Source organism: Chrysemys picta, chromosome 9 (genome assembly GCF_011386835.1).
Source record: "Chrysemys picta bellii isolate R12L10 chromosome 9, ASM1138683v2, whole genome shotgun sequence".
Taxonomy (NCBI): Eukaryota; Metazoa; Chordata; order Testudines; family Emydidae; genus Chrysemys; species Chrysemys picta.
This window is the reverse complement of record NC_088799.1, coordinates 6,704,925-6,729,590: the sequence shown is the minus strand read 5'-3', so window position 1 is coordinate 6,729,590 and position 24,666 is coordinate 6,704,925. Positions and strand designations below refer to the sequence as shown.

At 43.1% G+C, this 24,666-nt stretch overlaps 1 protein-coding gene across 12 annotated transcripts in view; it reads right to left on the bottom strand.

The window, feature by feature from the left end:
• Positions 1-24,666, bottom strand: part of DIS3L2 (DIS3 like 3'-5' exoribonuclease 2) — a 270,679-nt gene that overhangs the window by 74,239 nt on the left and 171,774 nt on the right. For all 12 annotated transcript variants that reach the window (XM_008173711.4, XM_065557595.1, XM_024110278.3 and 9 more), the window contains one exon: positions 18,908-19,141. In XM_008173711.4, the coding sequence (XP_008171933.1) occupies positions 18,908-19,141 (234 nt within the window). The remainder of the gene's footprint in view (positions 1-18,907; positions 19,142-24,666) is intronic.

Genomic DNA, 24,666 nt, shown 5'->3' with positions numbered 1-24,666 from the left:
TTACTGTCACCGTTAGTTTATTTTACCCAGCTTTCACAAAGCACAGACACATTGTGGTAGCAGAAGCTCCCTCTAACTGATGATGACCTCAGAAAACACTAGGGCCTTACAATCATTCCGGGGACAGCACGACTGCACTGAATACGCTACTGTAAAGGAACATACTGAACTACTAGCAATTCTCTACCTCTACATACAAAAGTTTGTAGCCTCAAACAACACAGCCACAGCAGACCCTTCTGCTAAACCTGGTCAGCTACATTACTGGCATGGTAGAGCTTCAATAGAAGGAACATTGAAAACACCTTCCTATTAATCAAAATCTTTTCTACGATGTGGAGAACCTGACCACTTGCAATAGCTTTAAACTGGGAACAGACAGAATACTAGCAAAAGAAAAGAAGAGTTAGCTAGGTACCCTGAAGCGTTGCATTCCGTTGTGCATTTGTGTATCGCCCGCTCCTATAGATTGGACAGACATATGCACAGATAATAAGTCTCCTTAAAACAAAAAACAAAGAACCCCCCCGCCCCCTCCCATGTGCCAGCTCAGCAGGTGTGTAATTGTACCATATGATTTTTAGTTTATTTTGATTTAAACAAACACAGAAGAATCTTATCCAAGGACTTAAAAATGTGTCCCCTTAGGGCACAAAAACTCCAAAACCAGGTCCTCATAATGATCTCTGTTCAACCGCCTCATTGTTGGTTGGAGGAACCTATCCCACAACAAACTCCCCTCCTATTCAAGAAACAATCAGACTCACCAGTAAGCTTCATTAGCTACATATTGCTCAGTGAATGGCTTATTTACAAAAATAATGAAACATCCGGCAATGTGAAGACAGTACTGTCTACAGTCACTTTCAGCAGTGTTTGAAAATAATAAAAAGCAGAGAGTTGAAGTGAAAATTCAAAACCTCCAAGTAATTTCAACCATACATACATGAAAAAGGAAAAAAGTTTAGAGATGATGCAACAGAAAAAGTGACTCATTTTCTTTAATGCCAAACCCTGTTTTATTTCATTCTGCCTTCTGTACCTGCTAAATACATCGCTGACAGAGTAATAATTTACTAAATTGCATTTTAAAAATCCCATTTTAGTCACTTAAGCATTTCATTTCTCAGTACTGTGGTCCAGATTCCACTACAACATGATAACAAGGAGCTAAATGCTGGCTGGATTAGTGCAGATGTCTCAGTCAAAGGAAGGATGGTGTTGTGATTAAAGCACAGAATTAGGAATCGGGAGATCTAGGGTGAAATTCTGGTCCCACTGAAGTCAGTGGAAAAGCTCCCATTGACTTCAGTGGAGGCCGGATTTCACCATTGAGTTCTAGCATCAGAGTCCTAGTGTCACCATGACCGAGTTACAGCTTTGCAGCTTTCCCATCTGCAAAATGAGGATAGCAGTGATCTAGTCGTCTGCCCCCACACCGTGGCCTAACTTACACGGGTGATCAGTTACAACATAAAATTACCCATTACGTTTCATTAAGACCATAATATAGTTTTCAAGAGTGCAGAGTTTATCTTTGATATTTCACAGCACTGTGATGGGAACAAACCAAGTTCGCTTAAGGGAATTACCCCACTTAAAAGGCTGCAGAATCATATCATATGAGTGGCTCCTTCCACCTGTCTGTGAAGTGCCTAGCACGTTTTTGGAAAAGGCCACACAATGCCTCCATCTGGTCACCTCCAGGCTAGAACTACTTTTTCACTACTCTGCCTAATTCCGAACAGTCTTGTTCTATAAGAACAAGGGGCCATAACTGACTTAACTGGTAGTAAATGCAGAACAAATAAAAGGAGACAGCTTCAAACAGCATACATCGAACCTGGAGAACTCACTGCTAATAGTCTAATAGTGTGCTTAGATTTTCAGAAGAGGTAGATCATTCCATTACCCCTAAAATTCATAACCCAGGAGTAATAAAAACTCATGCTTCAGGTTAAGGATGGTCTCTGGGGGATCAGGAAGGACCCCGTCTCCTCTACATAGAATATCAGGGTTGGAAGGGACCTCAGGAGGTCATCTAGTCCAACCCCTTGCTCAAAGCAGGACCAATCCCCAGACAATTTTTTACCCCAGTTCCCTAAATGGTCCCCTCAGGGATTGAACTCACAACCCTGGGTTTAGCAGGCCAATGCTCAAACCACTGAGCTATCCCTCCCCCGTACAGCACTGCACAAGCAGGTGCATTTCAGGGAGGAGTTCCCCTTCTTCTGAGGCATCAGGTATTGGCCAATCCTTGAGGCAAAATACTGTACTAAGTGGAACAACTGTCTGATCCAACATGGCATGTTTCACGCGCCTGTTTTAAACAATTACATACCCATGTGAAATCTGCACTCTGATTTGAGCTCCCGGGATATCGAGTGTTCCCTTATCATTGGCTATGGATGGTGTAGTAAGATAAACTAGCTAAATCCTTGCTAGGGACAGAGCCACAGCTCCGTGCTTTCAGGACAAGAGCAACAGGCTACTCAGCAAAGCGTGCTCCCAGTGACCTGTGGCATCTCCACGAGAGGCCGTAATCCCACAAGATCCGGATTTGGCCTTTAAACACGTTTCAAGGTGGGCTGAAGACGGACTCAGTCAATGAAGTGACCTAGGCAGTGGCTTGTTAGGGGCCTGGCTTCTATTCTGAGCTCTGCCACTGACTCACTGTGACCTTGGGCAAGACCCTTATGGGCGGATTTCAGAGGTGGTGAGGGAGCTACAAGTGCTCAGCTCTCTGACACATCAGGCCATTAGCTTCTTTGTGCCTCAGCATTTTACCCAGAGGGAAAAAGCCTCCCTCATCTCAGAAGGAAGTGTCGAGGCTTGTTATCAGCAGAGCACTCCAAGAGCAGCAGATGAAAGGAGCTACAGACGTGCAAAGAAGCACTTTTATTTTTTTTTTCTACTCCAAGTTCGGAAGTGAAATTCCTGGCTAGAAAATCACAGAAGTGAAATGTTTAATCTTTACCCAAATGCTGCCTTTTGTCGTTATACAATTAGTTTTCCCTCCATTTACTGGGAGGTGACGCAAACCCATCTTTGTCACAGATCTGTCCCATTCTCACCTATGGCAGACCGACCGCATTGGAAGTTACATCACTCAACAAGCAGTGACACAATGCTCTGCGAATGATGGATTAGCCATGCCGTCAGCTATAATTAATACCTGCAAAAACCTTGACAAGTCTCAGCTCAAATACGTGCTAAACGGAACCTAAAACAACAAACGAGTTTGGGATGACGTCCATACATAGCTCTACAAGAAAAACACTTGACATCCGATAGGAGGGCAAAAGACTACACTGGAGCAGGGATTGTTTCTCCATAAAAAAAAAAAAATCAGAGTTTTACCCTGCCATTCACCCCACACACACACCTCAACACAAACACAGTTTTGAGGCTTTTGTTTTATCTACATTGTTAACAGGCTCGCTCAAGAATCAGTTTGTTTCTGTTCCACCGAGATAACCAGCTTTTCCACCTCCAGCCTCTTTCAAGATAACCAGCCAAAGCTCCAACCTCCCTTCTGACCACACGCCACAATATCACCTACCCGCGTGCTTTACCATATTCACCATTCAAGTATCTCTTTCTCTGAGAGATTATCTCCATCTTTTGCACACGGGGGACGGGACAAAATCATCCCACGCCCATCTCCAGTCAGCATTTGCTGAGCCCACCATCTCACCCCACAAGAGCAATACAGCAAGGAATGCACTCTAACGCAAGCACAGCAAGACGCCATCTCTGTCCAGCTATTCATCTAAAGCAGCGATACTCGGAGCTCAGGGGTTCAGGAGCCCAATGAGTGATCATTACCAAAAGAGCCCCAGTCGTGTGAATTCATTGTGTCATCTACTATATATCTGTAATATTTCTCACTGAAAAATAACTGACAAAGTATTATTATTTTATCAACTACAGCTGGTTAACAACATAGTAAAAGCATCCTGATTGGTTCATAATTAAATCACACAGTGTTTTAATATCCTCATCTGCTGCAAAGAGCCGCAGGAGACACATTAAAGAGCTGCTTGCGGGCCTCAGTCTGAGTAACATTGATCTAAAGCAAAATGGATCCGTGTAGGAGATGAGCAACGTTCCAGGCTGTGCATTGGCCATGACGTGCCGGCAAGTATCCACAGCCGTGTCCACAAGAGGAGTGTGATTATTGCTAGATAGTGTCCCTTTGGGACAAGCTAGCAATACTGGATTCATTTGAAAGGAAAAGGAAAGTGTGTTATTGAGTGTAAAGCAACACTGCATAGTGCATCAACTCCCTGTTCTCGCAAGAAAGCCTTTTACACAACACCAGACAACGAGCTCAGTCCCAAAGCCGAAGGGTGAGCTGGCTCAGGGCCAACGCCTGAGAGAATAGAGTAGATTAGGAGGAAGGGGATCGCCTGGGAAGTAGGGTGACCAGACAGCAAATGTGAAAAATCGGAACGGGGGTGGGGGGGTAATAGGAGCCTATATAAGAAAAAGACCCAAAATTTGGGACTGTCCCTATAAAATCGGGACATCTGGTCACCCTCCTGTGAAGCCATACTTCTGGAATTTTAAAGAGGTATATTTCACAGCCTTATTCTTAATTCAATAACTACGCCAGGAGCTCAGGACTCACGTGGAGCTGTAACAACAAAGGCCATTTACAGGAAGGACCTCTTCTGCTTCTCTGGCTTGTGTCTCTCCTGAAGTCATTCAGAGATCCCTCTGGTTGTGCTATTAGAATCCTCTAAGGGAGAAATGGGGTCATAGACATCACATGACTGGGCTGGGGATAAACTGCAGGAATGAGGATTTATTAGGAAAGAAAGAACTGGTTTTCCTAGAACTGTTCCCAAAATGAGAGGGAAGAGAACCACAAACTGTAGCATGAGGCACTGGCGATTGGATTGGGAATCAAGAAAGTGTTCTCTTGCCCACTCCGCCTTTGACTCACTCTGTGACCGTGGGTCAGTCACTTCTCCTTTCTGGGCCGTGATTTCCTAATCTGTAAAAGGGGGGCAGCGAACCCCACCTTTGTAATACACTTTGAGGCTGAAGGATGACAAAGGCTAGGTAAGTGCTACATATTATTACTAGAATAACAATATGTCTAAATTAACACACAGAACAATGGTATTTTCTATCAGCCGGGTTTTCAGCCACAGGGTGAATTTTAATAAAATCAAAAATTAGCTGCATTGGTACAAGTTACCATTAGGCTTAAGTTGTGCTGGTTTCTAAGCAAATTGTTTGTAAATGACCAGTAAGTGGCTAGAACATGTATTTTATAGAGAATAAAGAAATAATGAACAAGTTTTCATGTTTACTGAAGGCAGACTCTCTCCAGAACATTAATATATGGGAAAGCTATTTCAATTCATTACTCTCCTAGAAATTCAGGCATTGCTGGCTCCAGGCATGACATAACAGCCCGCTTTCTGGCATTACGAACTATCACCACCTTCCCTTAATAGGCAGCTAGTCGACTTCCCCACCTGCTTCATGTGATGAGAAGCTGTCCTGACACAAAAGGGCTGTTAAGGGGAACATGGCATCCCAGAGTGAAGGTACATGTGTGAGAACTTCAGTTCTACTCAGACCCTGGAAGGCCTTGGTTAGAATCCTGGGAGGGGGAAAGCCTCTACACATGCATTCTGGGACTCTCCACTCAAAATATATTAAAACACCCTAGAGGATCACCCCCCACACCCCACCCCGCATCCCAGAATCATACAGACTCACCAGCTATAAACCTTCTAAATAACATGATCTGATTCCAAGGTCAGAAGGGATCATTATGATAATCTAATCTAGTGTTTCTCAACGACCCGTCTGTGGACCGGCACGGGTCCCTCAGATTTCCCTGACACAGTTTAGGAAGGCAGCAAGCCAGTCCCTGGTATCAAAAAGATTGAGAAACACTGACAGTCTGACCTCCTGTATAACATGGGCTACAGAACTTCCCCGGAATAATTCCTAGAGCAGATCTTTTAGAAAAACATCCAGACTCGATTTAAAAACGGTCAGTGATGTGATGGAGAATTGTTCCGATGGTTAATTACTCTCACTGTTAAACATTTACATGTTATTTCCAGTCTGAATTTGTCTAGCTTCAGCTTCCAGCCATTGGATCATATTATGCCTTTCTCTGCTAGACTGAAGAGCCCTGATTAAATATTTGTTCCCCATGTAGATATTTATGGACTGTAATCAGTTCACCCCTTAACCTTCTCTTTGGTAAGCTGAATAGATTGAGCTCTTTGAGTCTATCACTATAAGGCATGTTTTTAATGATTCTCATGGCTCTTCTCTGTACAATCTCCAATTTATCAACATCCTTCTTGAATTGTGGGCACCAGAACTGGACACAGTGTTCCAGCAGTGGTCGCACCAGTGCTAAATACAGAAGTAAAATACCCTCCCTACTCCTACTTGAGGTTCCTCTGTTGATGTATCCCAGGAACACAATTAGCTCTTTTGGCCAGGGGGAGCTCATGTTCAGCTGATTATCCACCACAAACCCCAAAACTTTTTCAGAGTCACTGCTTCCCTAGGTAGAATCCCCTACCCTGCAAGTATAGCCTCCATTCTTTGTTCCTCCATTTACCTTAGCCATCTTAAAATGCATATTGTTTGCTTGCGCCCAATTTCCCAAGCAATCCAGATTGCTCTGAATCAGTGACTTGTCCTCTTTATTATTTACCACTCTCCAAATTTCTGTGTCATCTGCAAACTTTACCAGTGATAATTTTGGTTTTTTCCCAGGTCACTGATAAAAATGTAAAAGAGAGTTGGGCTCAGAACTGGTCCCTGTGGGACCCCACAGGAAATACACCCACTCGATCATGAGTCTCTGTTTACAATGACACTTTGAGACATATCAGTTAGCCAGGTTTTACTTCATTTCATGTGTGCCATGTTCATTGTATATTATTCTAGTTTTTTAGTCAAAATGTCGTGTGGTACCAAGTCAAACGCCTTCGAGTGGTCTAATTATATTGGGTCAACACTATTACCTTTATCAACCCCACTTGTAAACTCAACAAAAACAGATACCAAGTTAGTTTGACAGCTCTATTGTCCATAAACCCATGTTGATTTGTATTAGTTACATTACCATCTTTCAATTCTTTTTATTAATAGAGTCTTTCCCCCGCCCACCCCCCTGAGCCATACCATTATCTTGCCAGAAATCAATTTTAGGCTGACAGGCTTGTAATTACCTGGGTCATCCCGTTTACCCTTTTTAAAAATGGGCACAACATTAGCTTTCTGCCAGTCTTCTGGGACTCCTCCAGTGCTCCAAGACTTACTGAAAATCAACATTAATGATAATACACTCCTGAACACACCCTCCCTTTGTTCCTAGATTGCCTGACCTAGATTGTCAACTCCTCTGGACAATGACTATGTCATTGCATATTTGCCTGTTCAGTATCATGGCTCACCTATGATGCTGCAATAACAACATTAACTAGGTAATTTTTACTTTGCTCACATACTTGCTGTCAACTCTCCTCTAATACTTAGAGGTAGTGAAGTGCAATAACCCATGGCAGATGCTCATGGGCTTGGGAGCTCATTTAACAAAGGATTCAATGGTGCTGGTAGAAAGGCTACAATATCAAAAGGAAATTTCATCTAAAAAATGTCCAATTTCGTCCCCACTGCCTTGAGCATTATAATATAATCGACTGTCCACCAGTGATCATACAACACCGGCTGCGCATCAGAGATCTCTTTTCAGACAGACATGAAGGCAGAGGAAAAGATAATGGTGGAACTGTGATATAAAATGATTAGAGAAAAGTCCCCATCAGCATTTGTTTCCTTTTCTCTTACACCACCTTAACTGGAGCCAGCCACGCACTGTTATGGATTCTTTGCTTCAGTCTTCACGGCTGAGGATGTTAGGGAGATTCCCAAACCTGAGCTGGCTTTTGTAGGTGACAAATCTGAGGAACTGTCACAGATTGAAGTGTCACTAGAGGAGGTTTTGGAATTAATTGATAAACTTAACATTAACAAGTCACTGGGGCCAGATGGCATTCACCCAAGAGTTCTGAAAGAACTCAAATGTGAAGTTGCAGAACTATTAACTAAGGTTTGTAACCTGTCCTTTAAATCGGCTTCTGTACCCAATGACTGGAAGTTAGCTAATGTAACGCCAATATTTAAAAAGGGCTCTAGAGGTGATCCCGGCAATTACAGACCGGTAAGTCTAAGGTCGGTACCGGACAAATTAGTCGAAAAAATAGTTAAGAATAAAATTGTCAGACACATAGAAAAACAAACTGTTGAGCAATAGTCAACATGGTTTCTGTAAAAGGAAATCGTGTCTTACTAATCTATTAGAGTTCTTTGAAGGGGTCAACAAACATGTGGACAAGGGGGATCCAGGACATAGTGTACTTAGATTTCCAGAAAGCCTTTAACAAGGTCCCTCACCAAAGGCTCTTATGTAAACTAAGTTGTCATGGGATAAAAGGGAAGGTCTTTTCATGGATTGGGAACTGGTTAAAAGACAGGGAACCAAGGGTAGGAATTAATGGTAAATTCTCAGAATGGAGAGGGGTAACTAGTGGTGTTCCCCAAGGGTCAGTCCTCGGACCAATCCTATTCAACTTATTTATAAATGATCTGGAGAAAGGGGTAAACAGTGAGGTGGCAAAGTTTGCAGATGATACTAAACTGCTCAAGATAGTTAAGACCAAAGCAGACTGTGATGAACTTCAAAAAGATCTCACAAAACTAAGTGATTGGGCAACAAAATGGCAAATGAAATTTAATGTGGATAAATGTAAAGTAATGCACATCGGAAAAAATAACCCCAACTATACATACAATATGATGGGGGCTAATTTAGCTACAACAAGTCAGGAAAAAATCTTGGAGTCATCGTGGATAGTTCTCTGAAGATGTCCGTGCAGTGTGCAGAGGCGGTCAAAAAAGCAAACAGGATGTTAGGGATCATTAAAGAGGGGATAGAGAATAAGACTGAGAATATATTATTGCCCTTATATAAATCGATGGTACGCCCACATCTTGAATACTGCGTACAGATGTGGTCTCCTCATCTAAAAAAAGATATATTGGCACTAGAAAAGGTTCAGAAAAGGGCAACTAAAATGATTAGGGGTTTGGAACGGGTCCCATATGAGGAGAGATTAAAGAGGCTAGGACTCTTCAGCTTGGAAAAGAGGAGACTAAGGGGGGATATGATAGAGGTATATAAAATCATGAGTGATGTGGAGAAAGTGGATAAGGAAAAGTTATTTATTTATTCCCATAATACAAGAACTAGGGGTCATCAAATGAAATTAATAGGCAGCAGGTTTAAAACAAATACAAGGAAGTTCTTCTTCACGCAGCGCACAGTCAACCTGTGGAACTCCTTACCTGAGGAGGTTGTGAAGGCTAGGACTATAACAGCATTTAAAAGAGAACTGGATAAATTCATGGTGGTTAAGTCCCTTAATGGCTATTAGCCAGGATGGGTAAGGAATGGTGTCCCTTGCCTCTGTTTGTCAGAGGATGGAGATGGATGGCAGGAGAGAGATCACTTGATCATTGCCTGTTGGTTCACTCCCTCTGGGGCACCTGGCATTGGCCACTGTCGGTAGACAGGATACTGGGCTAGATGGACCTTTGGTCTGACCTGGTACGGCCGTTCTTATGTTCTTCCTTTGCAGTAACGACCTTGACAATTTTCATTATTAGCCATTTTCAGGCTCTTCTATCTAGCCCATTTAAGCTTTTGTACTAGAGCTGAAACAAATATTCTCACATCTCCTTCTCCGCTCCCACTACTTTGAGATTTGCCCCCCGTGAAAAATAGCTTAAATCATTAAAGAGATCGGACCAGGCACTCTGTGATTCGCACACTGCATTCATTTTCCCATATGGTATGTTTTGTTCCAGGTGTTTGAGTCAAGTGACCAACACATGGCCTCAGGTGTGATCCAGACCATTCACACCACAAATCCTCTTGACACAAACTAAGATGGAGCTGTGCTACTTCAGTCAGCTGAAGAGGTTAGAATATGGCTTAAAATCAGTCAGCCGGCTGAGCCCTGATTTCACAAAGACCTCATGGCTTGGGTTAGAGAGTAGAAGGAAACTACCCAGGTCTCTCCACTGCTGTTTTTCTGAAGAGAGTATCCTACACTCAGCCATAGCCTTGAGGCAAATGATCTCCAGCACGTGCTTTGGGGCCGTTACATAGTCATGGAAACCCCTTTTGCTACTGACCAGGGAAAGTAACCAGCATGATATTCGCATACGCCAGGACAAATTCATCCTCAATGTAACCAAAATCAGGGATGAATTGGTACCATATACCATGTCCTATGTGCCAAATGCCAGATCCTTTCTGACCTAAGACACCAAACAAGGCAGAGCTCTTTGCAAGAGATGTGAGATAGCGTATGACTCTGCTCCCCATAGGATACTGCCTATGTGAATAATAGTTAGTGGGAAGTCATAGACACCTCTCTCCAAGGATCCCTGCATTGAGATAACAGAATAATGGGATGTCATGATCAGAACAATAACTGAGTTCTCTAAAGAAAAGCCCAATCGCTGCACTGGTAAGCTGTCCAGCCGCATCATTTTTTAAAAGTATATGTAAGGCAAGAGAACCAGAGTCCCTATTGCATTAGCGGGGGAAGCACATGCAAGTATTAACAACCCATCTAAGGAATATTTACAGTCCTTTCCTGTTCCAGCAAAGCAACATGTCAAACAACAGAGGAAGAAGCTCCTACCCCTACGTTCAATAATATTAGATATATTTTATATGCAGAACAGCCACCTTAATTGGGGCAGATGTCACATTCTACCTCCACAAAGCAAGAGGAGGAGAATTCCAGGGCTCACATCAGTCAGGTATCAGCAGAGAAATATGACAAAGCAATTTCCTATAATTGTTTCCAAGAGTCATTTATATGGGAAGATTTTAACGGAGATGTTGATTAATCTCTAACTCTCAGGAGATCCACTTATAAAGCATAAGCAGGAGCCACCATCTAAAACCATGGGTTTCTGTCTTTGCCTGTTGGAAACATTCCTATGAATTGCGGTTAACATACCAGACTATGTCAAAGACCTTCTTCCTTTTCCCATTTGTACCTGCTCATTTTTTGTGTGGGTGACACACCGGGTCAGCTTCTTAACACTGCGTAAAGTATTAATGCTGATTGTCAGATAGATGAACCCATGGGAGAGCAAAGTTTTGACACGCTCTTGGTGAAGAACCCTACTTTTTTCGCGATCATACATCTCTTAACACCTTTTGATTCTTCTTACTCACGTCTCAGTACTTGACTGTTATTAATCCTGCTTCAGGAGTCCCATCTTCTTAGTTAAATGAAGTGGCTACCAAAGTTATCCAATGTGATGCAGAAGTACAGGTGCAGAAATGCAGTCTTTAAATCCATCAATTTCTTTCAAAAACACCTAAGAACACTGGGTCAATGCAAACCTCACACAAGTGGCAGATCTCCTTCTTAAGTGTGCAGTTTGTGGACAAACAGAATTTAGTCTAGTCCATGTCTAGTTCAATTCTTAACTTGCGTAATATTATCTTCCCAGTTTTGCACCATTTGGCCTCACTTTCTGCCCCATCCACCTCCAAACCCAGCGTCTATTGCTCAAAAATAAGAGATCAACTGCTTTAGTGAACAACGTGGTGCCCCCACATCAATCAGGTGCAAAGACGCATTTGGTTATTTTCACAATAAACTCAAGTCAAAACACAGTGTTTCAAGCACAAAAATGTGTGTGTGCTGGGGAGAGCAGCCCCAGGGAATAACACTGAAGCCATCAGTCATCTCAGAGCCAGTTGTTTATAATGGTGATCATAAAGACAGCTCATGCTCCTAGTTTACTTTCCTTTTAAACGTGCATACACCATTTTTGTAGCTAGTCTTCCTGTCCATCAGCTTCAAGCAGTTGAAACAAAGGAGAACATTTATCAATAGGCCTCTCCTGGATGGACCTGAACTGATGATCTCATACTTAAAACTACCAATCATATGTAAGTTTGTTTCTATTTGTTTCTCTGTCTGGTATTTCTAAGGCACCTATTTATTGCCTTGCCATCTAAGTGTCCCGGTTCCAAATGAAAGAATAGACATTAAAATCTCTGTGATTATGGACCCATAAGCTTCTTAGCAATTGAAGTTTTAATGACCCAATGATGAAAGCTCCCAGTACTATGCATTTAGTACAAATAAAAAATAAGACGACGACTTTAAACACTAAGCACTTAACTGTATTCTGGAGCTATGGGGAATTGCAGACAGAAGGACTGAGTGTGTCATGGAGAAGAACTGAACTGAAGAGAATGTCGGGGGAAAGCGTATGCTGTACATATAGCTGCAAGCTAGGAGGGAAGCTCACAGACCTTCTAAGGTCCAATGGAGCAGGTTCCTCTCCTGCAGACCTTAGCAAAGGGAGAAAGTGGACTGGGGAAGAGCACTGGCTGGAAATTGGATAGCCATGGGTAGTAGAGGGTCCTGGATGTGGGCTGGAATTAGGGAGCAGGGTTGTAGAACAGGAACGAGGACTGGCTGGGGAACCGAGGCTGGAGGTGGGCAGTAAGGATTCATAGATACATAAATTGCATGAACTATAAAACCAGACGGGACCATTGTCTGACCTCCTGCATCACACAGGTCATAGGATTTCCCTGTGTTAAATCTTGTTTGAACTAGAGCGTATCTTTTAGCAAAGCAATCCATCTGGGTTTTAAAATTTCCAGTGCTAGAGAATCCACCCCCTTATTTCGAGTCTGATTTTCTCTAACTTCAGCTTCCAACCACTGAGATCTTGCTAAGCCTTGGTCTGATAGACGAAGATCCCTGTAGCATCCAGTTTCTGTTCTCCATGTAAGTGTTTATAGACTGTCATCAAGTCACTCCTTAACCTTCTCTTCGATAAGCTAAATAGATTGAGCTCCTTGAGTCTTTCGCTGTACGGCAGGTTTTCCAATTCTTTAACCATTCTTGTGGGTCTTCTCTGAATCGTCTCCAATTTACCAATATCAGCAGTGGTCAAACCAGTGCCAAATACAGAGGTAACATTACCGCTCTTGGCTGGAGACCGATCTGATATGACCAGGGATCAGGTGAAAGAATCACATCTGCAGTGGGAAAATTTTGTACACCAAGCACAGAAAGCTTTAATTGACACAACTTTTACCAGCGAGTGCCCTGAGCTTTTTAGTTGGTGGGAGTGTGGCATCCTATCAAATCACAGAACAAAGGAAATTCAAAACAAAGCCCCAAGACACCAACCGTAACACTATATTCACACATTCATTTAACAAACATTCTCAGTGACCAGCAGCTAAACTCTGCCCCGAAACAAAACACACAATAGCTACAAAATGAACTTCATCCATTCATCACCACTCCCTCTCTCATTTGCACAAAAACACATTCATATCTTACTCTTATTCACACAAATGTTGTTTAAAAGGTCAATCTACAATCCACAAAATCAAAGATATTTTACCAATTCACCACCACCTGAGTATCTGTCTTACCCATCTAATCTTTCTTGGGTATTTCTATACCACCCAGCAGCAGAATATATAAGAGGGATCCAAATGACAGTCTTCCTCTTCTGAGCAAAATAATTCCATGTAAAGTATCATTACTTTATCTTTGAAAAGTCATGGGAGACGGGAGAGATTCCAGAAGACTGGAAAAGGGCAAATATAGTGCCCATCTATAAAAAGGGAAATAAAAACAACCCAGGAAACTACAGACCAGTTAGTTTAACTTCTGTGCCAGGGAAGATAATGGAGCAAGTAATTAAGGAAATCATCTGCAAACACTTGGAAGGTGGTAAGGTGATAGGGAACAGCCAGCATGGATTTGTGAAGAACAAATCATGTCAAACCAATCTGATAGCTTTCTTTGATAGGATAACGAGCCTTGTGGATAAGGGTGAAGCGGTGGATGTGGTATACCTAGACTTTAGTAAGGCATTTGATACGGTCTCGCATGATATTCTTATCGATAAACTAGGCAAATACAATTTAGATGGGGCTACTATAAGGTGGGTGCATAACTGGCTGGATAACCGTACTCAGAGAGTTGTTATTAATGGTTCCCAATCCTGTTGGAAAGGCGTAACGAGTGGGGTACCGCAGGGGTCTGTTTTGGGACCGGCTCTGTTCAATATCTTCATCAACGACTTAGATATTGGCATAGAAAGTACGCTTATTAAGTTTGCGGATGATACCAAACTGGGAGGGATTGCAACTACTTTGGAGGACAGGGTCATAATTCAAAATGATCTGGACAAATTGGAGAAATGGTCTGAGTTAAACAGGATGAAGTTTAACAAAGACAAATGCAAAGTGCTTCACTTAGGAAGGAAAAATCAATTTCACACATACAGAATGGGAAAAGACTGTCTAGGAAGGATTACGGCAGAAAGGGATCTAGGAGTTATAGTGGACTACAAGCTAAATATGAGTCAACAGTGTGATGCTGTTGCAAAAAAAGCAAACATGATTCTGGGATGTATTAACAGGTGTGTTGTGAGCAAGACACGAGAAGTCATTCTTCCGCTCTACTCTGCTCTGGTTAGGCCTCAGCTGGAGTATTGTGTCCAGTTCTGGGCGCCGCATTTTAAAAAAGATGTGGAGAAATTGGAAAGGGTCCAAAGAAGAGCAACAAGAATGATTAAAGGTCTTGAGAACATGACCTATGAAGGAAGGCTGAAAGAATTGGGTTTGTTTAGTTTGGAAAAGAGAAGACTGAGAGGGGACATGATAGCAGTTTACAGGTATCTAAAAGGGTGTCATAAGGAGGAGGGAGAGAACTTGTTCACCTTAGCCTCTAAGGATAGAACCAGAAACAATGGGTTTAAACTGCAGCAAGGGAGGTCTAGGTTGGACATTAGGAAAAAGTTCCTAACTGTCAGGGTGGTTAAACACTGGAACAAATTGCCTAGGGAGGTTGTGGAATCTCCGTCTCTGGAGATATTTAAGAGTAGGTTAGATAAATGTCTATCAGGGATGGTCTAGACAGTATTTGGTCCTGCCATGCGGGCAGGGGACTGGACTCGATGACCTCTCGAGGTCCCTTCCAGTCCTATAATCTATGAATCGATTAAAACAACACTGCATGAACAGACACTGTTCTTACACCAGATCATAAAAATATGTCCGTCAATTTCAAATAGGAATTATTAATGTCACAATAAACCATCCAACTCGGTACTGCAGATACTGAGGGCTGTGATGGTGGTGGTTAATACCTGGAAATTCATACTACTATTCTTTAGATTATCGTAGTGCCTAGAAGTCCCTGTCATGGATCAGGACCCCATTGTGCTAGGTGCTGAACGAACACAGAACAAAAAGATACACTGTAAGCTCTTTGGGACAGGGACTAAGAACAAGACAAGACACAGCAGATGAACACAGACAGTCAGGGGAGACAAGGAAACAACGTTAATGCGACCGGCAGTGTTCTCAGCAAACCAGTGGCCTCACCATTGTCAGTTTTCTGTAACCTCACAGCAACGGAGAGTTTTAAGGAGTGTTTTGCAGGAGGATAATGAATTTGTGTTGTGGATGTTTGCAGGGATTTATTCCCAAGCGTGAGAGGTGGCCTGGGGGAAGGCATGATGGCGTCTGCTTGAAAATTTAACCATTGGGCAATGGAGCCTGACAGCATGGGCTGACAGGAGATGGGAGTTGACTTTTCGATACTGTTTAGAGTTGATGTTGTGGGGAGGAAATACTCAGGAGCGCCCTTAGTTGAGTTAACTAAGTTTTTGGTAGGAGAATAAATATTGAATTTCAACTGTGAGGTAGTTATATATTATTCCCATTTTACAGAGGAGTAAACTGAGACAGATGTGAAAATAGGGTGTCCACGTGTCCAGTTTTCGACGGGAAAATCCGGATGAAAAGGGAACCTGGCAGTGCTACTGACTACTACTGACCAGACACACGATGCCTGGTTACTGCGGGTGAGGGAGGCACCGAGTCATCACCCACGCCAACCCCTACTCAGCCGGCGCCGCCTCCTACCTGCGTCAGGCGGCTGCAGCTCCCAGCCCCAGTTCCGCAGACAAGTCTCTCCCAACCCAGGCCTGGGGCAGATGGGGGAAGCAGCAAGTGATGGTGAGGGGGAGAAGAGGAGAGAATGAGGGTGGGGTCTTGGGGAAAAGAGACATGGCAGAGGTGGAGTCTTGGGGGAAGAGGCAGGGCGGGGAAGGTTCCGGCACTCCTGCTGGAGTGTCCGGTTTTTAAATATTACGAAGTTGGCAACCCTATGTGAAAACCAAACCCAAGGTCACAATGAAGCAGTGGCAGAGCTGAAGTTCAGGTTCAAAGTTTCTTGACTAGGCAAGAGACCACAATGCCTCCTCATAACGTTAACAGGAATGATGACAGCATGTCACAGTGATAAATGTCATTAGCAGAACTGGCAAGGTCATTAGGTCCTAAGCTTTGTGCAATCAATACTGAACATAAGGCAGAACCCAAATGGAACTTAGCACGTAGAAAGAGGGCTCAAAAAACCCTTGGAACAAAGAGAGCAAAAGTATTCTGTCTCCTTACAACCCATGGCAATGCAACCCTAGCTTTCTGGGTGTCTCCCCTCCCAACTCCCTCCTGCTATGTGATTATTGTTTCCTTTAATCTGATCATTAATTGCTCTTGGTTTCCTCTGTTGTAGTTTGTCTCCCATTGTTTGGGATTTACATTACTCCACAGGAAATCAGTGAGAGGTCCTGTGATTAGAAAGGTGTGTTTCCTGTTAGGGCCCACCCTTGCTTGCTCAGATACAGAGAACAGACTTTCTACAGAACTAAACCAATGTAGCAAAAGGAAGTCATGTGAACAAAAGCAAAGGGACTATAATTTGGTTATATTAAAAGCTACGTGAATTCACTTTGTCCTGCACAATATAACTATACACCCCCCCCCCCCCCTTCATATTCACCTTCACACGCCACGGCAATAGCTTTCTGCACAGGTTTGGATTTTTAATTTCATTTGTGAGTGTAGGAGTTCATCACCAAGTGGTGATCAGTGGCATATATAGAAAGGGGAGGTAAGGTGCAAACGTCTTCTTGGCTAAATACGTCTCAATCTTACTGTCCATTACCCTGCTATGTCCCTGCTGTGGGGAAGGCAGAGATTCTCTGGAGCGGAAGATGCCACTCCGAGAAAATAACGCAGTTTGGGGATAGAAATGCCCACTAGGTACTGATTAGGTCAAACTGATTCTCTCCTGTGCCCTAAAGCAGGTTTGGATCACATCTCTCCAGCGGCGGCAATCGAGTGCAGCAGCTTTTTAACTGGGCTCTGTTTTACAGGCCTGAACAAAACTAGATGCCACTCATTTTTCACACGGTTACCGCTGGACAGGAGCTCCTTCCCCTGGCTAAACCGGTCCATTTAAAATGTGAAGAAGCTGCTTTAGCAGTTGCACTGTCATAAAACCAGCCTCAGAGGTGCAGGCACACGCGGTTTCCATTCAGCACAACATTGCAAGAACAGAATCTATGTGACATAGCTGGTGCATATTTCATGTGCTAGCCCAGGGCGGTCAGAGCGCACAGTAATCAGAGATATTTTCCACCTCTAACATCTGTTAGGTTATCTAGTCCATCCCCCTTCCAATGCAGGATTGCTCTTTATAGTAGATTCCCTGGAGTTCGGAGGGTAAGAAATGCTTTCACTTGTGAGCCTAACAAAACCACGCTATTACCTATTGAATGACAAGCCTCAAATATTTAAGCATCTGTCCCAAAAGAGAAGGTTAAAAATGAACTTTCCACGTGAGGCTGTTCAGGGCGGGGAGGGAGATTATTTTCCAGACAACATTTCTAGTCTCATTTTAATGATAGAAAACAATGGAGCTTTCGTTAAGATTAAGGAACTTTGTCTGCCAGCCTGATCGACCCCTCTGTTCTCAGAAGTACAGCCACCTCCCGTAGTTTGACAGGAGACGTAGCTCTATGGCTGTTGACCAGTGAAGTCAAAAGGAGCTCTTAGCTCGAGTCCAAAATACCTGTTTCTACTTGCCAAATAGAATACACACGCAACACAACTGATATAGCCCCACTTACATTGTTACAGATAAGAAACCACGTCATTTACGTCTCTTGTATTGAAACGCATCCACTGTACACACAATTAAACTGTCTTAGATAACGTTTTAATTCTTTTCCCTGCCCCGAGAACTGATCTGAGTGCTGCTGGAAAATATGATTATTCCAACTACAATATAGCACAGGAAATGATGCTTTGGAGATGACCCTTTTTGTAGTGAAATATGTGCTCCGTGCATCTAAATGCCTTGATCAAGTTATTACATCATCAGCATTTATTTCCATTTATAAGATTTGTATCCATGAGAGTCAGTCAAGAATTCTGTAAGAGCGATCACTCTTCCCTTATCTATTTTGTCTAGTAGATTTCAACCCAACTATTTTCCTTTGGTTTCCTGTGTTATTAGGTGTCCTGTATCTGCAGCTTGGTGAAGTTATATTTAAAAAAAAAAAAAAACTTTGCCACAAAATCCTACATTTTTATTCAAGTCTGATTCTCCCTTTGAGTCTTTAGACCAGTGGTTCCCAAACTTGTTCCACTGCTTGTGCAGGGAAATCCCCTGGCGAGCCTTTCCCTGGCGAGCCAGGCCGGTTTGTTTACCTGCTGCGTCCGCAGGTTCGGCCGATCGCGGCTCCCACTGCCCGCGGTTCGCCGCTCCAGGCCAACGGGACCTACTGGAAGCGGCGCGGGCCACTGCTTTAGACCAATCAAGAGACCAAAGGAGTCCAACTTGGGTTTGCTCAAGTAACGGCTGAGAGGAGGGGTGAATAGCCCCAGGACAGTGTGAAGCACCCTGTTACGGACGCCGAGATTACTGACCTGGTCTAAACGAAGAGCACCATCAATGAAGCGCTGTTTGCGCAGATGCTTGGCGATTTGGTGGAGGTTCAGGACAGCTTGGTGAATTTCGTCGACTGTGTGCTGGGGAGAGACTGGAGGCAGTTCTTCTGGCTCAAAAACCTTGCTGGGGTTTTCAATCATACTTTGTGCATGATCATAGCTCAGCTTCACGCAGGAACAGATAACGGTTCGCCCGAACCATTCATCGAGGATCTGCAAAATCAGAAAATGTAAACAAAGTCATTCACTACAAGAGGAGGATCCTGCCATCCTTCACACCAGCTTATGCCTTTTTTCCTCATGTTAAAAATAAAAAAGATCCAATTAAACAGAGAAGGGGCTTGTGTGCAGATTGGTAGATAGAACCCTGAACACGGGCACCTAAACTTTGCCCAGGTGACAGTCTAATTGGAAACCTACTAGAAGCTGGAGGGTCACATCTAATATCCAGCAGGGGTGTGGCCAAGAGAGAACATAAGCTGTGCCCTGAGGTTAATAGTCTTGCTTGGATCAAGACAGGGGACTGCCTGCCGAGACCTCCATGTCAGACAAATGTTTGTAGGCTACACTGTAGAAGTACATGGGCTGTACGTACTTTGGCCCCTGTTGGTCCTCACCTACCAATCTCCATCCCTCTCATTTCAATGGGTCTTAAACCTATTACTCAGGCCAGGGTTCAGCCCAAAGAATCGCAAGGAATAATCCGTGAGTTTCCACAATCTTTCTGATCCAACAAAGAAACGTTGCCAGTAAGCGCATATGAAATCAATTAAAAAAAATTCAAACAGAAACCACCCATATTTTTAAACTATTTAATAAAATGTCTCTCTGGAATTTAATCTTAAATTATTCGTTAGGACAGAAAGGAAAAGAGCCACATTTTTGGATGCAGCATGGTACCAACATTGCAAAGCTGCTCAGAGTGGTGAGAATGTGACGGGACAACGGGGAACGGGCTTTGGGTCAGGGAATCAGACTCAAAGGGTGACGGGGCGATGAGAAGTTTGGAGAAGAAGGTTGAGAGTAAAACTAAGCAGAAGTGCTTAGAGGACGAGTGGAGTGTTTTAATTCTGGCTCGACTCAAGCGGCAATCTCACACTCTCCGTTGGCGCAACAGGGCCACTCAAGGAGGAGGTACCTTTGGCAAGCGGGAGTATCCCAGGTGTCGGTAAAGCAGAGTGAACCAGGGCATTGCCGGAGGAGGACATGAACCGGGGAAGGATTTGCCATTGACGGAGCTGATTCACCCCCCCTTACACTCCTCCTATTCACCTTCTTAGCGCACCAGCATGCGCACATGCAGCATAACTCAACAGTCTGGAGAACTGCACATCACTGGGCATCTAGGTCTATCTCCTATTAAATGAGGTCGTGTCCTGAACACTGGGACACATTTTTCTACGTCTTCAGCAACTAGAGGGTAAGATCTTAGGATTTAAAGTTCTCAGAAATGTAGCTGATGATGTAGGGGGTGTGTATGTGTGTATATCATATACGTGCATTTCAGAGAAATTATTACAATTAACAGAACTTAAGGAATTAGCTATCCTCCTATTTTAAAAGCTATTCTGTCCGATATCTGCTCCACTGCGTCCTATTAAGTTTAGTTTAACACTCGTTCTGAGTTGTAGGGTGCTACTTTTACTTGGTCACTGACACATAGTGAGAGCTGCTACCAGGCTGGTCTGTTTCTAGCAGGCCTCCTTCCCCTTCTATATACTGACTGTGTTTTGGTAACGCTGAACCCAGGAATTTGAATTCCAAGACTCTGCACTCTTATGCAAAACACATTGGGGCTATTGTAAAAGTTCCCAACCCTTCTGGATGCCATGTTGTTAATATAAGAAACTTCATTCTTCTGCCACTGTCTGAGAAATCAGAAATGATATCCAAGGGAAAATGCTGGTCTCTTGCCCCCTATGATCGACGAGTAATGACTACTCAGAAAAGTCTATATTTCAGTGCTTAAAAAAGCTCTGGAATTAAATTAGTGCTATTTTTCAATGTCACACACCTTATTTCCAAAGTCTATTCTTTAATGGCAGACAATGGCAGATCACTATGGGGAAAAGGTTTTCTTTTTGATGGAAACCATGAAACTTTACACACACTTTTTTTTTTTTTTTTTTTTTTTTTAAGTTTCTCCCTTCCCCTCTGTTTGTGGTGTGTGGGGGGGTTGTTTTGTTTTCTTCGTTTGTCTGTTTAAATCACTGGGGCAAAAAACTCCCTATCAAAAGCCAGGGAAGTTTCCTGTAAGGTAATAAGCCGCTGCAGGATCTCTTTAGACACTACGCCATGGGCAAAAGGAAAAATACAAAAACAATTAGCAGGTTAAAGAAAAATAAACCGTTTTAATTAGACAAACAAAGGGGTCCTCAAGCACCCAGAAAGATTTTGCTCAAAGTAGTGAAATGAGTGTCGGACAAGGCTGAGTTTCCTTTATTGGAACTGAACTTCTAATTTCATTCATCCACACAAACCCTCTGTAAATAAGGGAGCGCTCTCCTAGCCTGACATTTAAATGTTTTATCATCTCCCTTTTCTTGTCAATGTTCTAATCTCTTGCTATTGGTAACAGCTGCATTAAAACAAGACCCTTATCAAACCTGGTTCTCACCACTGTAAGATCCCAAACTATAATGATTTAGGCACTTAGGTACTAATTATGTCTAGCGGTAGGTGAAATAATTCCATCCAGTAAAAAATGAAGAGGGCTGGACAGAAAGCAGAAAAGGAATTCCTAGTAAAAGCAATGCTTCTCCCACAGCAGAGGTGAATAAAATCCTGGATTTTACAAGGTAACCTACAGCTGGCTTCCTCCTTAATATGGAAGGTGCAGCAAGGAGAATTCAGGTACGAACATGCAAAGTTACATTTTGATCTGAATGAATCATCCCTGATTTGGGCAAAGCTGGGAACTCGTTATGCAGCTTGCAGACTAAGTTAATGAATGGACCTAGCTGAGAATTTCCTTGACCTTGTAGTCAGATCACGGGTTCTCAACCAGGGAATGAGATCCCATTGGCGGACAGTCCTCAAAACAGGTTTCATGGTGTTGACACCGTCTTCCTTTAGTTTATGGCTAGTCTGAAGTAGGTACCAGGATTCTCCTATTGGACCATGGGGTCACGGTATGAAAAAGGTTGCGAACTAAAGTGATGCTGGTTTTCAAAAGATGGCGTATAACCGCATATCTAATTTTCATGAACCATTACTGCACATGTATATTGGTATCAGTGCAATCAGCTAGTTAAAAGTCTAACTGGCCATTTGCATGCACATTTGTAGTAACTGTACGTGCAGTTTGCATTGCATGTTTGGAAAACTGGACTCTAAATGTTTTCAAGGTTGCTTTCTCGGGCAAGCTTTGCTTTAAAGAAGGGAACAAATGCAATCAACTAAAGTTACAATAGTATTCAGCTCCAGAACTAAGATGTACCATATAACGCTTCATTAGTATTAGTATTATTATAACCACCACCACACCTCCTAGCAGCCCCAGTCATGAATCAAGCCTTCATTGTGTCAGGTGCTGTATAAAAACAGAACACAAAGATGGTCCTGCCCCAAGGAGCTGACAATCAAAGTATAACACAAGCGACAGCAGATGGAGGAATACAAGGAAACAATGAGACGAAACAGGTGATACGCAGTGGGCACAGCCACACATCTAGATGTTTTTCAGTATGTTAATGAAGGATTAAATAGGAGTCAAGGACAAAACCCCACAAACCCGCTAGTTTGGCAAATTTGGCAGAGGCCAGGAATTTCCTTCAGGTCTCAAAATCGGAGACAAATTTTAGCCTGGAGAGTGTTAGCTGTCCTGGGATTAGATAATCTTGAAAATACAGATACAGGATGGGAAGCCCAGTGGCGCTAAAGAGCAGTTGATCAAGATGGAAAGTTTACCACTGACAAGCAAGTCTGTTTCTATACCGTATTTGTATTCACCCTCCTTTATTGGTACCAGGGTGATTTGCTTGAAAGTTGGCTCTTGATTTTTAGAAGTTCATCTGTTCCTGTTGCTTAATCCCCACCTGGAAATCTCATATAGCAGTGGAATTGTGACATCATAGTTTCCTTGTTGTTGACATAACCGTAGTATTGTACCTTCAGGGTTGGAGTGAGCAGGAAGAGGAAGAGCAGATAAGCTCTTAAACAGAGATCCTATTTCAGACAGTTGTCAGAACAGTCACCAAATGGATAGGGAGAGTAGAGAGAACTACAACAAATGTGGCATGTAAACTGGGTAGGTTCCAAATGATGTTTGGATAATGGTTTGCTTTGGAATCAATCGCCCGATGAATAACAATATTATACTATATTGCACAACAGATCCACTCCTGCTCTTGACGTTTATGTAAGATCTCTCTCTGAATTTTCCTGCCATTTCTCTCTAAAATATCTTTATTGTCCCTCACAGGAAGCAACATGGACCAGATTTCTGTTTTGCTGCCTGAAATTTAAACGTTCAACCAAAATCTCACTTTTCCTGCCTGACTGACAAAAGCAGAAGCCAAATCTTCCAGAGTTCTGTTAATTTCCCTTTGGGAAATATCGGATACAGTACGATACCGCCACAGGAGATCAACCAGCCTGTGTGTGAACACAGGCTGGCCATGTTCATGGCAAGGCGTAAGAACAGGCACTGCCAACAACAGCTGGTGCTGACTTCCCCGGCTATTTTATCTTCTGGACACTAGTCACCATCCCTGACCCCTGGAAGGCAGCTGAGTAAGCTACTGCAGTGTGATATGGAGTATGCAATTTTGTGACATTTGGTTCTTTTCAACCGATATAAAGTGCACTTTAATACCACCTCTACTAGTACTAAGATACTGCTTCTAATTGAGGTTTACCGGGTTTTCACACATACATTAAACATATTTTATGGAGACATCGAAATAGATTTTGGATACGTCTTGCCCACATGAATGCATATGGATGCCTGTTGTTGACATTTTGACAAATCTAGAGCAGATGGTAGTGGTTGAGAGCCACGAAGAAGCACTAATTACATCAGGTGTCTCAGACCACAGCAGTTGACCGTCCTCGTTAGCAGCATTGTGTTTCAAGCACCACAGAAAAGGAAATGGGATAGAACCTTACATGCTAGTTTATGTGCGGTGCACAGCAGTGGAATTCAGAATGGGGGCTGCATCTCAGCTGCAATATGCCTCGTTCTGCCCACAATGACACAGCGCAGCTCAGTTCTTGAAACATATTGCATCAAGGTGACAATATTGGAGCAGTTAATACACAGATCCTTGAAAAGGCACTTCACAGGCGGCACGCCAGAACTTCCTACTGAAGTTCACAGGGCTGCACAAGCTGTAGGCCAGACAGCATGGCCTGTTATGCTTGTGTGTAGCGCTAAAACAGTTGATTATAATGCAATGAGTGATTTCAAAAGCCCCACAAGATGGCACCAGTCTTCGGAAAGGGTTAAAGGACAGCCATTGTTTTACTTATTAAAAAAATCAGTCACTCCCATGTAGGAATCTATAGGCATTTTACTGGCAGACGTATTAACGGGAGGTTTGTTTGTATTGCAAGGAATAACTGACAAGTCCTTACCCTATAGTGGTTCTGTCAGGCAGTGCTTTATAAACTCAACGTCAAAATACTGTTTTGTAGACCGTGTAACAAGGTGCTCATAAGGCCCCTGTGTTCTGAGCCTCTCTCCACGTTACATCATCATTCCTTACTGCTCTGCATGCCACTGACAGAGAACTCGA